This window comes from Cydia pomonella, chromosome 16 (assembly GCF_033807575.1).
Source record: "Cydia pomonella isolate Wapato2018A chromosome 16, ilCydPomo1, whole genome shotgun sequence".
Lineage (NCBI taxonomy): Eukaryota > Metazoa > Arthropoda > Insecta > Lepidoptera > Tortricidae > Cydia > Cydia pomonella.
The window spans coordinates 18,200,656-18,216,877 of NC_084718.1; the positions used below are offsets into that span (position 1 = coordinate 18,200,656).

A 16,222-nucleotide genomic window follows, 5' to 3' on the forward strand; every position below is an offset into this window, starting at 1 on the left:
ACAGGCCTAAAACTCTTAGAATGACATAGGCTATTTGAGACATGCTCTTTCACTGATATGAATTAAATATCAAACGGTGTCGCCATCTACTCGAGCTATATACCTTGGACCTATCCAAGGTAATACACACACACATTGGCCTTTAACATCAATTAAATGATGGTTTAAACAGCGCCCATAACATTGCGGCACTTACGTAAATGACTAGTAAGTCCAATTCGAGAGCGGCAGCCGCGACCGCATGGCGGGCAGGAGAATGTCATGCCCGGTGACGAAGGTGGGAAAACAGCGCGCTGGTGTCTCATTTCTCGCCTAGTGTGAAGGAGTTTAAGCCATGCTTCATCGTGTGCAACTACTCCATCTCCCAGGGTCTTCCTCCAGTGCTCGCGGTCTTCAGCCTCCCTTTCCCAGTCGGTGGGATCGATCAGGAAGGACAACATATCACGCTTTGCGCTATCCTTAAAACGAAGCATTGGTCGCCCAACCGGTCGTTTCGCGTGCGCTACTTCGCTCAGGAGAGTCTTACGTGGCAAACGAGAGGGCTCCATCCTGTGCACGTGCCCCAACCACCGGTATATCCAAGGTATATCGCCATCTAATCGAGGATATTTTTTTCTTGATTTTTCGAGGCACGTTTTTTTCTTAGACTTTATTATTCTTATACGGAGTTTTATTTTTTTGCTACAACTATATCCCGCAGTTTCAATACGTAATTAAGTACCAAAACCAATTTAATTCTTTGAAAGTCAAGAAAGCTTAAGGCCTAATGAGGACTGACATAGATGCAGTACTTTATTTATTGAAATGTATTCCTTGTATACTAAAGTATACCAGTATTTTTTAGGATTCCATGGCCAACCCAAAACCCTGATAATTTTGCCATGTCTGTCAATCTGTCCATCCGCGGCTTAGTCCTGTGATCGTTCCCTTTTTATACCTCCTATTGTTATGGACGGGCACCTACAGAACCCTACACTGAGCGTGGCCCGACATGCTCTTAACCGATTTTTATTTATTTGGTTTCAGTGACCATGACTCCTGAAAAGAAAGGGTCTCGAAACGTCGGCCCTTTGTATCCTTCGGTTACGTGATTTTCTTCTAATCAAGCCAATTGATATACTTACTAGAAATATAACCTATGAAAAATATTTTTTTTTTCATTTACATGTTTTATTTTTTACAGTACGTGATGATCAAAAGTGTTCATTATGAAATTATGTAGTTACGTGCCAACAGGTATTAGTACAATTGGAATAGAACAAACCTCTAAATTTCTGGAACAGTCCTGAAATTTGGTATGTATTGGGGTAGATCATGTACAAATGTGTAGACAAAAGTGGAATTCATATTCCTCCTAGTTTCCTATTAAGAGAATGTCCCCTGGAAGTGTATAAGCGCTAGACCTAGCTTCAGCAAGTATTTTTTATACAAGATGTATGTTTTCGCAAAGATATCTTGGACTTTTCTGTGGAAAATTTAATAAGCTTTAATGTTGTGTTACACCATAGTTTCATAGATAACGTAGATTTTGAGTAAAACGCGATTTTCTCCAGGATGGTACACATTTTCCAAGATGGTTGCAATTCCTCGAGGTCCCCAAATGTCAAACGGTGTGGACATGAGGCCCCTTTTGCCTTTAATCCACATACATACCAAATTTCAGGACTATCCCAGAGATTTCGAGGTGTGTTCTATTCCGATTGTGCTATACCGGGTGTTTCCTGTAACACGAGCAAATAATTAAACCGTATATTGTACTCCTAAAACGATATAACTTTTGATTAACAACTTTTATAAATTATGAAATCTGTAGATTTTATCTTTTTTATAAAAAATAATATTATTTTCAATGTACGCTGACATCAGTGTGTTTGACGTTGCTTGTCACGCTTTAAACGTTACATAATTCGCAATACATTTGCATCTTAGAATTAACTTAAATGTGTAATAAAAATTCAAACAAGTTATTTTTTAAAGTTGATGAACAAATGTTGGTGAGTTTGAGGAGTACAAGTTACAGTTTAATTTATTGCTCCTGTATACAATATACGTACAGACAACGCACAGCCAAAACAACTGAAGCTATATCCTCGAAGTTTGCTACAAATACTTCAAAAGTTTTGGAGCTCCCATAAGAAAGGATTTTTTGAAATGAAACCCTTATGGGAATAAAAATGCGGTTGATTTTATTATGACCTACACAGTCTCGAGCGGTGGCTACCTACTAGGGGAGGTCCAAATACTCGCGGAATGGAAGACTTATCAATTAAATACATATAAAGATATTACTATTTTTCTTTTCCAATAGAATCCCCTTGAGGAACACTTGTAAGATCGGGATAGAATTTTTTCTAAACCTACAAAATAATATTTTTTATCTTTGCCGCCGAAATTAGTGAAACTTGTAGTTAAAATAAGAAATGAATGATCAGCGGTCGCAGCATGGTTCAATTTTTACCGCCTGTCAGTATGCGCGTCACTTTTGCACTTATATATATTGTATATGTAACTAGGGAATACTGGAAAGGTCCTTAAGATATATCTAGGAGCAGCAATGAAATACCGAGCTAGCTCAATCGTGTGTATTTCGGAACTGACATACAAAATACTCAACCACCCTCTAGTCGGCGCATGTTAACTTAGGTCTACCCCATATTACATATATAACACCCCCCTTCTTAACTTATATGTACTACCAATCTTACTGGAGATAGGAATTAACTTATTTCAATAATATTGTTAAGAGTGGTAACTACCTGAGACAAAAGAATGACATTTTAATTACCTACATAATAAGTTTGTCTCAAGTATGTACCACTGAACTTATGTAGGTAACATAATAAGAAAAACAAAGTATACAATAACTAGGAAATATTAACCGTTATCTAATCTATTTCGAAACCATAACGCATAGGTGGTTTCCTAATTCGTTTCAATTGTGAGGCCGGGGCTAGCGTCAATGCGGGCTCGGCCGGTGGCGCTAGCGGCGCGGGCGCCGGCGGCGGCGCAGGGCCGGCGGGGGAGCGAGCCGGCGCGGGCGCGGCCGGGGAGCGCGGCGGCGGCACCGACGCGCGCTCGGGCGACACACCAGGGGTGCTATCTGACGGAATCGAGTTTGGCCAACAATACACTATTCGCGACTTTAATTGATCTAAGTGTCTACTACATGTGGTACCATTTTCCTTTGTCACTACGTAATTACGAGAACCCGTTACTTTTGATACTGTTCCCGGTACCCACTTATCCCTCGCGTTAAATTCTTGTATCCATACTGGGTCCCCTTCGTCCATTTGATTAGGTAGAATACCTCCTGCTGCTTCGATTTGTTTCTGTTGAGCGCGATGTACTCTCTTTTCTACTGCGCTGGTAGGCTTTAACTGGTCCAATCTAGAACGAAGCGGTCGTTTTTGTAGCAACATAGCTGGAGTTTCTCCCGTGGTACCTTGCTCACAGTTACGGTAATTCAGTAAAAAAGTTTGTAATGTTTCCTCTATGTCTTGATTTTCCCTTATAGCTTTTTTTATAGCTCCTTTACACAACTTAACAGCACCTTCTGCGGCTCCGTTCGATGCTGGATGGTACGGTGCTGTAAATGTATGTGTTATTCCATTTAATCTCATAAATTCATCCATCTCTTGACTTGTGAACGGCGGTCCGTTATCTGACACGACCTCTTTTGGCAGTCCGAACCTCGCAAAAGTCTCTCGTAACACCTTAATGACTGCCTTTGCTGTTGTCCTGGTCATTAGGAAAGCCTCAATCCATTTGGTGGTTGAGTCAATCAAAATAAAAAAAGTCCTACCATCATAAGGTCCCAAAAAGTCCACATGGAGTCTACTCCAGGGCTCCGAGTAGTACGGCCAGGGTTGAGATTTAACTCGGGGTGGTGCAGAAGCCTCCACAGCGCAAATAGCGCAGCTTCGACTCATCGCTTCTATATCACGATCAATATTTGGCCACCAAACGAAACTACGAGCCACACTCTTCATCTTGACCATACCTTGGTGACTACTGTGTAATTCCTTTAAAATATTTGCTCTTAAGTTTTCTGGAATGATCATGCGATAACCCCACATTACACAACCACCTTCGACATACAGTTCCTGCCTTTTGGAGAAAAATGGTTTTAATTCTTCGCTATTACAAGATGCTGGCCACCCTCCTCTTATGTATGTAAGTACTTGTCTTAAAATAACATTTTTGTCCGTCTCTTTCTGGACGTCCTGGCTGGTAATGGGCAAAAAGTTTTGTACGAAATTTAGATAGGTTATTTCCTCACTCATCTGATTACTCTCAGGCCTGTGCGGCGGTAGTCGGGATAGGGCATCGGCTCCATTTTTAGTAGTGTGCACATACTCAATATCATATTGATAGCCTCCTAAAATAATTGCCCATCTTTGCATGCGACTGGCCGCCATCACCGGAATCCCGGCTTTGTCTCCGAAGATCGTCACCAACGGCTTGTGGTCAGTCCTCAAAACGAATCTGCGGCCGTACAAGTATTGGTGGAATTTCTTTACTCCATAGATAATGGCAAGCCCCTCTCGTTCTATCTGTGAGTATGCCTTCTCCGCGCTGTTCAATACCCTCGAAGCGTAGGCTATGGGGCGCTCCGTACCATCCGGCCATGCATGCGATATCACGGCGGCCACGCCCACACTGCTCGCATCTGTCGTCAGAATCAGTGGGAGGTCTGGCGAGTAGTGGGCCAGCACCTCACTGGAAGCCAACAATCGTTTGACCTTATTAAAAGCCTCCTGACAAGACTGAGACCACTCAAATATAACATTTTTTTTTAGCAACTCATATAGGGGTGTCAGTATTGTGCTAATATTTCTCACAAATTTCGCATAGTACATCGCCATTCCAAGAAAAGAACGTAACTCGGACACGTTACTAGGTGTTGTTATATTCAAAATATCCCTAACCTTCTTGGGACAAGTATGGAGTCCTTCTTTATCCACAACGTAACCTAAATAGGTAATTGAATTAGCCAGGAAAGAACATTTTTCTTTTTTTATCTTTAAACCGTATTTTTCCAGCCTCTCAAATACCCTATATAGGTTTTCTATGTGTTCCCTGTCATTTTCGCCCGTAATTACTACATCGTCTAGGAACACACCCACTTTCGACAAATCCGCAAACATCTGTTCTAGAATCCTTTGGAAAATGCCTGGACTCGAGGATAAACCGTAAATCAATCGGTTGTATTTAAATAAACCTTTGTGCGTATTAATCACAGTGTATTTGGCCGTATCATCCAGCACCAATTGCGCATATGCTTGCGAGAGGTCAATTTTGCTAAATTTTTGACCTCCATGTAATTTTGTAAACAAATCCTCGACCCTAGGCAAAGGAAAACGGTCCACATCTAAATGTTTATTAAGACTTATCTTATAATCTCCGCAGATGCGTATAGTTCCGTCAGACTTCACCACCGGTACGATAGGTGTCGCCCACTCGGAGGTCTCGACGGGCGTGATGACGCCGTCGCGCTCCAGCCGCTCCAGCTCGCGCTCCACCGGCTCGCGCAGCGCGTACGCCAGAGGGCGCGCGCGTAGGAACACGGGACGCGCGTCCGGCCGCACTCGCAGTGACACTAGCCCGCCGTTGTACCTCCCCAGGCCCTCCGAGAACACATTCTTAAACCTGGAACTGAAATTTGACAGATTAAAATCTTTCGATGTTTTTACATAATTAATCAAGTCTGACTCGAACAAACCCCTAATAATTCCTAACTCAACTAGCCATTGCCTGCCTAGTAAATTAGTTTTACCATCCTCTATAACATACAAATCGAGCGGCATTGAGCGATCCTTATACTTAATTAGTGGCTTCAATCTGCCTAACGGACGAACTTTCTCTCCTGAATAATATCTTAATATTAGATGACCCGGTTTTAGCTCACAATTCGAAAAATATTTTTCATATACATATGGACTAATACAACTTATAGCACTACCCGTGTCAATCTCCATCTTAATATCGTGATTGTTAACATTGAGGGTCACTAAATAAGGTTTATATTTACTAAAACACTCTTCTTTAACAAAGGAAAGATTTACCTCTAAGTCATATGTTTCCTCTTCCGAATACTCATCCTCAACGTAGTTAACTTTTGTCAACCTGGGGCACATCTTTTTCAAGTGTCCGTCTTGATTACACACACGGCATACATAAAGACGAAATTTGCATGTCTGAGTCGCATGCGCACCTCCACACGCTGAGCACGTCCCTTGACCTTGACCTAATTGCGCGCGGCTGCCGTCAGGTAACTATTGTTCGGCCGCTGTCCGTTCGGCCTCCATCGGTTAACTTCGTTGCTAACTATTTTGGTCTGCTCGTCCCGTTTCGGATAACTTCGGCTGTTCCGTGATGGCGTCTTGAAATTTGATTTTTTTTCGTTGCTTATAGAAAAACACGGCGCCGTGGCGTCATTCGCTGATGAACGACCTCGACTTTCTACAGCTGCCGCATTTACCTCTGCTGCCTCCATCGCTATTGCCAACCCCTTAGCATTAGCAAACTTCAGATCATTTTCCGTAAATAACCGCTGTCGAATAGTCTCATTATACAATCCACATACAAATTGATCTCGCAAGCTGTCATCCAACCACGTACCAAAATCACAATATTTAGTTAGCCTTTGCAAGTCCGCAATGAAATCCGCTATCGATTCATGTTTAGACTGCTTGCGTTGACGAAACTTATATCTTTCCGCTAAAACACTCGGCCGCGGTTGCAGATGATTTAACATAAGTTTGACAAGTTCACTGTAGGTTTTTTCTGATGGCTTAGTCGGAGTACACAGGGTTACTAATAACTCGTAGCTATCTGCTCCCATCGCGGTAATTAATAATGGTACTCTGCGGTCCTCTTGCACCTCATTAACGATAAAATACTGCTCCAGCCTGTCTATATACGTCGCCCAATTGTCTTTTTGCCGATCAAACGCGTCCATCTTGCCAACCGACATCTTTGCCATTCTGTTCGCACAAGATATCACTCAACCACGTTCGCGCACTCGCTGATTCGATCACGACTCGTCGCCAGATTATTGTATATGTAACTAGGGAATACTGGAAAGGTCCTTAAGATATATCTAGGAGCAGCAATGAAATACCGAGCTAGCTCAATCGTGTGTATTTCGGAACTGACATACAAAATACTCAACCACCCTCTAGTCGGCGCATGTTAACTTAGGTCTACCCCATATTACATATATAACAATATACTTGTTAGAACGTGACATGTTGCCACCATGCGACAAGCCATAACAATGCGACTGTTCAACCCGGTCTGGTTATTGGAAAAAGTATGTTTTAATATGTATATATTTCCACACATTCGCAAAACTACCTCCTATGCAACCACAGTCAGGGCGTAGCTCACAAACTCAAAGGCTACAAACAAATATTACGATCACTACTCTCTCGAACCGAAGTATTTGCATTGGTTCCAATGAGTTTTTATCTTACACACATGATTGAACTTCCCGCTTTCTGATATTCGTTTCATTTTCTTTCGAATTGAATATTAACTTTATGGTTGCAATAACAAATTCTGCATCGCATTTTATTTAAATGGGATTTTAATATTTTCGTAACAGTATAATTTTTCAAGGCGGACATAAGCAGGGTTTTATCTTGCATCTCTGATATGCTATCAAAGTACTTTAACTTAAGCATTACGTATGTTTCAATTTGTAAATCCTTATCCTATCTTATCTTTCTTACATGAAAAACCTTCAGTTATTGTCTTTTATATGAGTACCAATAGGTGGCCAAACCGTTTAGCCAACCAAAAGCTTATTAAAGGCTTTCCTTCCCATTACTTATTCTGTGCCATTGTGTTTGTTTTTCCTTTTCGGAATTATAAAAAACTGACGTTTTGGACTTTTTTGCAGGTTTATTTAGTGTGGTCTAATTTGACAAGTTTTGGTTTATAAAAGGCAGATTTTTCAAAACCAGATAAGTTATTTTCATTTACCGTGTGTCTCTGTTGAGATGATCTCTTGACTAAAGTAGGGACGTACATTGTACACACATCTTTTTTAATACAAAAGTATAAATAAATCCATATAAAACTTAATCTTTTCAAGGCGTCCTTGGTGTCAACATTTAAAAAATACTTGTTGAAAATTGAGTAGTTATTATATTTTCACTTATCATTACTATTTTTAACGTTATTTGTATGCACAAAAATAGATACCTACCGTGGAACCTTTGGTGGAACGTAGGTAAGGTAAGAAAAACTAAAATGGGAGTCGGGGGAAAGTGGTGTTTGTTTTAATAAAATTACAGGTTTTGTACAACGAAAATTTCAAGTTTTTTTTTCTTTTATCTCGTTCTGTTTAGATGAATAAAGTTAGCTCTAAAATCTGGGAAGCATATTCAATCAAAAATTTCATTTTATCCTGCCGGCGAAAGTCACGTTCCAGTTTTATGTAAATATTTTTACTTAGTGTACATCATAATATGTAGAATATATTAAAACTATAACAAGTTTACGCTACAAACCCCTATCCTTTATATTTGTTTTTTCTAAATTTACGTGTGCTTTTTTAAATAAAATTTTCATAAATTTAAGTTTTTCGGGTCTTGTAAGGCTTAGAAAACGGAGTTTTTGAGAAGTCTGTATTTTTGACTTTCGCTCAGTAAAAAAAATCACAAACATGTTTAAACTAAACCCCCTTTAAAATATTATAATACTTGCATTTAGCACGAAAACCAAAACTTGGAAAATTATTTCTAAAAACGACCAATAATAGGCTTGAGAGAACTCAGTGATTACTTTTTTAATTATTAAAATACAAAATAATAAAATATATATTTCTTAGAATTTCAATATATTGTATATGAATATAAATTATAATTATAAATATATTACGATCATAAAAAATAAAATTCAAAAACGTGATATCCGCGGTCCCGAGCACGCACATTCATATATTTCTTCACGAGGTTTCCTTGTTTTTTTAAAGTGAGACTCACTTAAGAACCTTTGTAAATAAACGACAATTCGTAGAGAAATATCCCATACTCATTTGTAACTTTAATTATAAGATGTTTAATGGATTACGAAAATGTTCAATAGAACTTATACTCTGTATCTTTAGGTATTTAAATAAAAATAAACAAAATCTACCCTCAAATGGCTCCTTAAGCCAGTTGAGGGTAGATGAAAATATTACATGATCAAATAATATAGGTTAAAGTCAGGTCGTTCAGTGACAGAACCAGGCGGTTTTGTATTTGGTTGGTTAACCAATAAATGTTATAAATACACAAAAATGTACAAATTGTTTGGTTACTTTTATTTAAATACCGTAGTATGGCGGGCGTAGCCTGGACGAGAATTGCTGCGGACAGAAATACATGGCACACGATGGAGGAGGCCTATGTCCACAAATGGACATCACAATAAATATTTAATAAATAAATAAATACAATAATTAGTAACATAACTTATCAACCTAAATTATAAGAATGCATGGGACAATAATTAAAAAATGAAATTCAGTATTCATCTTTATAATTGTATAAATTTACACTGCAAATTATGAAATATTATTAATACTAAATCTATTTACAAAATCATTGCATGTTTTGAAACCAATGTAATATTCATTGGAATAAATGGCTCTACTACTACTACTACTACTACTACTACTACTACTACTACTACTACTACTATTTAAATACCCAAAGATACAGAGTATAAGTAAGGTTTAATTAAAAGGCATTGTTATCTTCACAGATCCAACTGAGTGCGCCATTTAAAACATTGTCATAACACATTGGTTTAAAAATTTTACAGGTTTAGGTCTTTTAAATTGTATCGAATATTTCACTACCGAACCCATTACTGCATTGCTAGAATAAATACGAATCAGCATTGTGCTATATAGCCCCTGTAGTGTTCGCTAAGCCACGCACACTCTTACGTAGCCTAGTACTATACTAGTGGATCTGTGAGCTGTAGACCTCGCGATAAGCCTAGAAAATGTAAAAGTTAAAAATACTTAGTTGAGTCATTATCACAGTGAATTCACAATGGACTTAAGTACTCGTACCATAGACTCTACTGGTCTCCCTTCTACTCCCTTTATGCAAATTTCCGTATTTAACGCTTCGGTCAATATACCTTAGCAGTAAGGAAAAATATTGAGAATAAAGCCGTACTTATAACCTATCGGTTGTCTTATTTAACGTTCCACACTACATTCCTTTAAATTCTTTTTTTTATTCACCTCAAGTCGTCCATAAATATATAAGCCTGTGGTTACAATATCACCTTTATTATTCCTAACAACGCGGCAGTTTCCCAAAGTCGGGGCAAAACAAAAAGTATTTTCTTCCGCATCTAAGTTAGGGGTTACTTACAAACTGACCGCGAAACTTTTATTTATTTAACCACTAAAGACTAAGGTAAGGAAACGAAGGTTTGTCTGAAAAATTTGCTTTCCGCAAATAAAATGATCATCGGCGTTATCTTACAAATTTAGTTTTAGCAAATATAATATAGTACTAAGAATGCAGTAAAGATAAATAATGAATGGAATCACTTTGTGGAAATCAATACTGTTAAAACAAAAATATTACTTTTCATTTGCGTTTTTATTTTTGCGGTGGGAAAGTGGGAACATTAATTGCATGCAAAAATCGCACTGATTGACTTGCACGTCATCTTTTCGTGGATCAGTGAAGTAATATGTTTGTTTAATTTTTAAAGATAAACAGGGCAAATAAGCACATCTTTATACAAACCAAATACAATTGAAACAATATACGATGACTTGAACTCATCACACATAGTCAACGTGCATAATAATACTTCCAAACGCTACATTTTATTATGCAGCAGATATTTTTATAAAATGTCTTATTGTACGAGCTTACTGAGGTACGCTTGGTAAAATGTTCAATCAATTCAAGTTTTACGTGGATAGGGATGCTTACGAGTAATATCCTTTACAGGTACGATGGTTGTATTTCTCTAGTCATGGGCAGTATGAGTATGGCGCCATTTATTATAATCAATCAATCAATTTATTTATTTATAGACAACAATGGCCCACACAATACAAATTATATTAACATAGGATTAAAATAGACATTACAATTATTATTATTTATTATTATAATCTTTAATTCAGACCAAGGATCCATATTTTGTTAGTAATGTACATAAAAACATAAAAAAAAACATAGAAACTAGTGTTAGTGTATAACATAGAAATAAAAATAAAAATAATGTTATGTAAGGGCATGGAGCCCAATCCACCTCTTCAACACTGGCGAGTCCCAGCGATCAACAACAGCGCACAGGAGCGTGTTGCGGCTGTCGCGTGTGCGCCGCATCATGGAGGCGCAGCGCGCGCGCATAATGGCGGCGAAACCCGCCGTGCGCGACTCCGCGAACATCGCAGAAGCACTGCAGTAGCGCGGCAGCCGCAACAACGCTCTGTACGCGTTGTTGTATTGTACTCGCAGGTCGCTGTATGCCTTCTGCGTATAGTTAACCCATAGGCTGCATGTATAGAATGACTGGCAGTAAGCTTTAAATAGTGTAATTTTTACTTGCTCAGTACATTTTGCAAACCTACGGGCCAGCATGTTGCATCGGACAGACAGCGCCCTGCGCTCCCGCTCTATATCAGCATTGTCTTTTTGGTCCGCGGTGACCCAATGACCCAGATACTTGAACTTGTCTACCCTATGTAGTTTTACACCAGTAAGTACAAACTCAGGAGCATCAGTATAACGAATTTTATCTGGTTTGAACATCATAAACTCACTCTTCTGAGCATTGTATCTGAGTCCGTTGGCCACCGCATAGGACTCACAAATATTGAGCAGTTTCTTCAGTGCGCCACTCGAGGGGCTCAGCAGCACCATGTCGTCCGCATAACTAATATTATTTACACAGACTCCATTTATATGACAGCCGATACCGGTACTGCTGAGCTCCTCGATCAGCGCGTTGACGTAAAGGTTGAAGAGCGTGGGAGAGGTTAGCCCCCCCTGCCTCACCCCGCACTCCAACCTGTACTCATCGGAGAAAGAGCGTGCCCATCTTACACAGTTGCTCTGATTATAATACCAATGCATAAACAAGGATGTTATTTCTCCAGGTACACTAGTTTCCGTCGTTAATTTCCTCCATAGTACGTCGTAGGCAACAAGGTCGAAGGCTTTTGACAAATCAAGGAAAATGGCGAATACTGGTGTCTTTCTACTAGTATAGTACTTCACAGTCTCCTTGAGACACAGGACAGCACTTTCGCAAGAAAGATTTGGCCTGAAGCCAAACTGCGCGTCGTGGAGTTTAATGTGCTTATCCAAATGCTTACCAAGAAGACTATCAAGCACCTTAGCAACGACAGTGGCTAGAGAAATTGGTCTATAGTTATTAACATCAGAATGGTCACCAGTTTTATTTTTAATTATAGGAACCACTGTAGTACGCATCAACTTTTCCGGTAAATATGAGTGGCTCAGACACAAAGTAAAAAACGTTGACAACACCCTGTGCAGATGAGGTCCAGCGTGCTGCAGGTGCTCAATGCTGAGGCTGTCATGGCCCGGCGACTTGCCTCGCACCATTCCCTTTATGACCTCGCTCACTTCCTTCGCGGTAAATATCACAATAAAAATTATATTAAAGTTTGTTATAAATTAAATATTAAATTACATAAAATCCGTCAGTACTAATCAATTACTGGCACCCGTACCTACGTGAACACTCATACAGTGATTCAAATAGGGGCAGTCCAGCCGGTCTGCGATCATTGCATTGTTTGTTATAAAACAAACAGAAATTTTAGAAACATCAACTTAAGCAATTCTTGTCTATGGTAAAGGTTGCCAGTGTTTAAAAACTTTTTTTACAGGATTTTTGTTATACGTCAAATTATAGATGCCACGTCCATTATAGGGGTATAGCCATTCATCTGTGTTTAACCCTAAATCTGATCATGACAGCTAGCTTATTTCTCAATTACACGCTCGTTTGGTGTCCAGACACTGGAACATTTTACGATATAATCGACTAGTATCCGTATGGAGTGCTGAAATGTCCGCTTTGGAGTCTCACCAACGGATGTGCATTTGAGAAATCATTCAAATATATACCCTATTCTCGAGGTTTAAAGTACGTGTTTGTTTCATTTTGCGAATACTAAGCTTGAATTATAGGAATCAGGACTCACTGAGCTCTGTAAATGTGTGGAGTTCAAAGCAAATCTGGTTTAGCAGTATGTCTTTGTAGATTCATCGGTAACAGAGAACCTTACTGTGAATGACAAGATTTGCTACCATTCCATTTGTTTTATTTTGTTTCATCTACGTAATGCAGCGCTCTTGTCTGCTACGTAAATACGCGTGTGTACGCGCCAGTTGTAATGATTATAATTATAGGTAAGCTGTCACATCGCTTGTGTTGCGGACCCGTAACACTATGCGTAGCGTAAGCGTCTCGTGTCTACATTAGGGAGTCGAATCTATGTTGCATATTTGTTGTGTTATATTTTGTATATTTTTCAATGTTGAAATACCATTTGAAAAAGAAGTATTAATATAGAAAACCTAGTCTAACCAAAGACAGCTAACGCCATCTAGGTTCCTGATCAACAACTGCAAAACAACTGCTGAATGGGAAATATGTTTGCATTTCCTCCATTCATATAAACCCGTATGTAAATACAAGAAACCACGAATTAACAAAAACCTGAACGATTTCCATATATTCCATGAGAACAAAGCAGAGCATCTTCATTAACTCGTCTTCCGTATTCTCACTTAAGAATACTTTAAAGGGAAACGACTTATCAAACCCATAAAGGCACTTGTTATCATACAGATTGATTCGTGGAGAAATATGTGGAAAATTGGGCCGGTGGCGGTCAATTTGCGTTGATTTCTTCATCCAGCGGGCGAGGCCGCAGAATTCGAATGAGGTTGGGTGCGGTCCTGTTGCAGCGGGATACGATATTACATTTTTGGGATTTTATACGGTTTTTTTTTTTGTTTTGCGTTCTTAATGTTTCCATGTTCAAGAATATACAAGGGAAAACTCTGGAAGGATATTGAGCTATACTTGTGCTAATAATGAAACAAATTACATCAATAATATAATCTTGTTGAGAATAATCAGCAGTTCTTATGGCGAAGTTTTAATGAGCCAATTATTTACTGATTTGCTTTTTTTAAAGACGATCATAAAATGTTTCCATAAGTTTGTTCCGAGTTAACTTGATTTGACAACCAACCTGTTTAGTACTGACTGTACCTGATAGGTCTTCCTTGTTTGAATTTCGATGACAATAAAAAAAGACAGAAGAAGATTAGGAAATAAAAGTAAAGTGTAAGTAAGTTGACAATCAGTTTGTAAGCATTATTATGTACCTATGTGCAAATGTAGAAATCTTCTTCTTCTCGTGTCGATGGTTTCGGACCTTCAAACTGTGTGGGAGCAAAAGGTAGCGACATTTATCGCCCTGTCCGTCGCATCACGGAGGTCCTACTCAGAGCAGGCATGCGGGCACACTGGGCAGGACAGCATGTGTTTCATTGTTTGGGGAGTCGTCCCACATGGGCATTGGGTGTCTGAGCCGCCTAGGGCGCCCCACTTCAGCATGTTCTCCTTGCTGTGACCGACCTGGGAACGCAATCTGTTTAAGGATTTCCAGGTCGGCCAAGGCTGCTTATGCCTAGCCGGAAGCGTTTCAGCGGGGCGAACGTAGTCGTCAGGAGGGGCGGGTACTCTGCCATTGGGCGAGTCGGTTCTGAGAGTAAATGTGGAAATAAAGTTTATTTATGTAAATGTTAAAGTATATCACTAGACTTTCTCTGAAATTATTTTATAGGTCAAAAAATATTTTTAAGGCTTACCCCATCTCATTCCAACCAGGCATCAAAGATAAAAATATTGATGTTGTTATATATATATATATATTAACATATATGTATAATTAGTCGGCATGTTACTTCAGAACTGCCGACATACATTTCGACATACAAATCGTTCCAACTCCGAAGCACTATAACAACAAAAAACCAATACTTTCACGAAATCACTAAACCCATCGAAATCAATACACATTGAGACCCAACCCTATAACTTGCTTCTTGACATTTATATTCCCTCAGAAGCCTCGGTGGGTAAAATGGGGTTTTTATCCACCGCTCCCTGCCTTCGAATGGCCTTTTAAACCTCTGTCGGCCATTTGAACTTATAATAGTTGACCAGTTTACTTAGGCCATTAGGCCGATTCGGATTTAAATATTCGTAAACATTTTAATCTTGTTTTGATATGACCATAATTATAAAAATCAAGTGTTACTGCAGAAATCCATATCATATTAAACAAAAAACTTTACCAATCTATGAAGTAATATCGTGCTAGTCGATCAGTGCCAACGCGTTATTTATTTTTTAACTTGAGAAATTAACAGGCCCAATATGTAGTACAATAAAATAATTAATTTAGACAATACACAGCCAAAGCAGTTTTCACCAACTAGAACCAGGTAACAACAGGCGGTCTTATCGCTTAAAAGCGATCTCTTCCAGACAACCTTTAGGTAGCAGGAAATTTAGAACAAGTCTTAACTTATTAGGTTACTTTATACTTTATCAAAGTAATATTTTGTTGTTTAAATTGATACGACCATGACATCCACTAACGCTTGTTTGTCCCAGTGCTCGCGTCACATGTCTCGGCCATGGAACGAGCATCACTATCGTCAAAGAGAATTTGAAATAGAAGTGGATCGTCAAAGAAAACGTGTGAGATGCACTGCGAGCAGTGTCAACATCAACACATTTCGTTCGTACTTATTTAGTACCGTTCGTACGGTGTGACATGCAGCAGTGTCAAGTTCAAAACTTTAACAAATCGTAACATTAGAATCGGCTTCCAAGTATGCTCATGTTTAATGGGCCTTAAAGCTCTTCTAAAATTGAAGGAATTGTGCGCTTTAAGTACTACTTGTGTATTCACTACGATATTATAATGTATATTGCTTTTGGGACCGTATTATTGTAGTAGTTTCCGAACGGTCGAAGAATATTTATGTTTATATTTAGTGAGTGTCGGGGGATTTGTTGCTTAAGTCGACTTCTTTATTTTACATGTCGTTCTTTTGAAGATACAGATAGAAAAACAATTTACTATTCAATATTTTAGCATTTATGTCGTGCCCAGATCTTATAATTG

At 38.9% G+C, this 16,222-nt stretch overlaps 2 protein-coding genes across 4 annotated transcripts in view; one reads left to right on the plus strand and one right to left on the minus strand.

Annotated features, from left to right (window-relative positions):
* The window catches only part of LOC133526385 (Ig-like and fibronectin type-III domain-containing protein 1), a 330,345-nt gene that overhangs the window by 262,573 nt on the left and 51,550 nt on the right, over positions 1-16,222 (plus strand). The gene's annotated exons all lie outside the window — the stretch shown is intronic.
* On the minus strand, positions 6,248-7,227 carry LOC133526601 (uncharacterized). The gene has a single exon (XM_061863290.1). The coding sequence runs from the start codon at positions 6,983-6,985 to the stop codon at positions 6,248-6,250; it is 738 nt and encodes a 245-aa protein (XP_061719274.1). The 5' UTR covers positions 6,986-7,227.

What these genes read in the sequence shown, in the direction of transcription:
- LOC133526601 (XM_061863290.1), bottom strand. Translation starts at nt 6,985, where the DNA reads ATGGCAAAGATGTCGGTTGGCAAGATGGACGCGTTTGATCGGCAAAAA.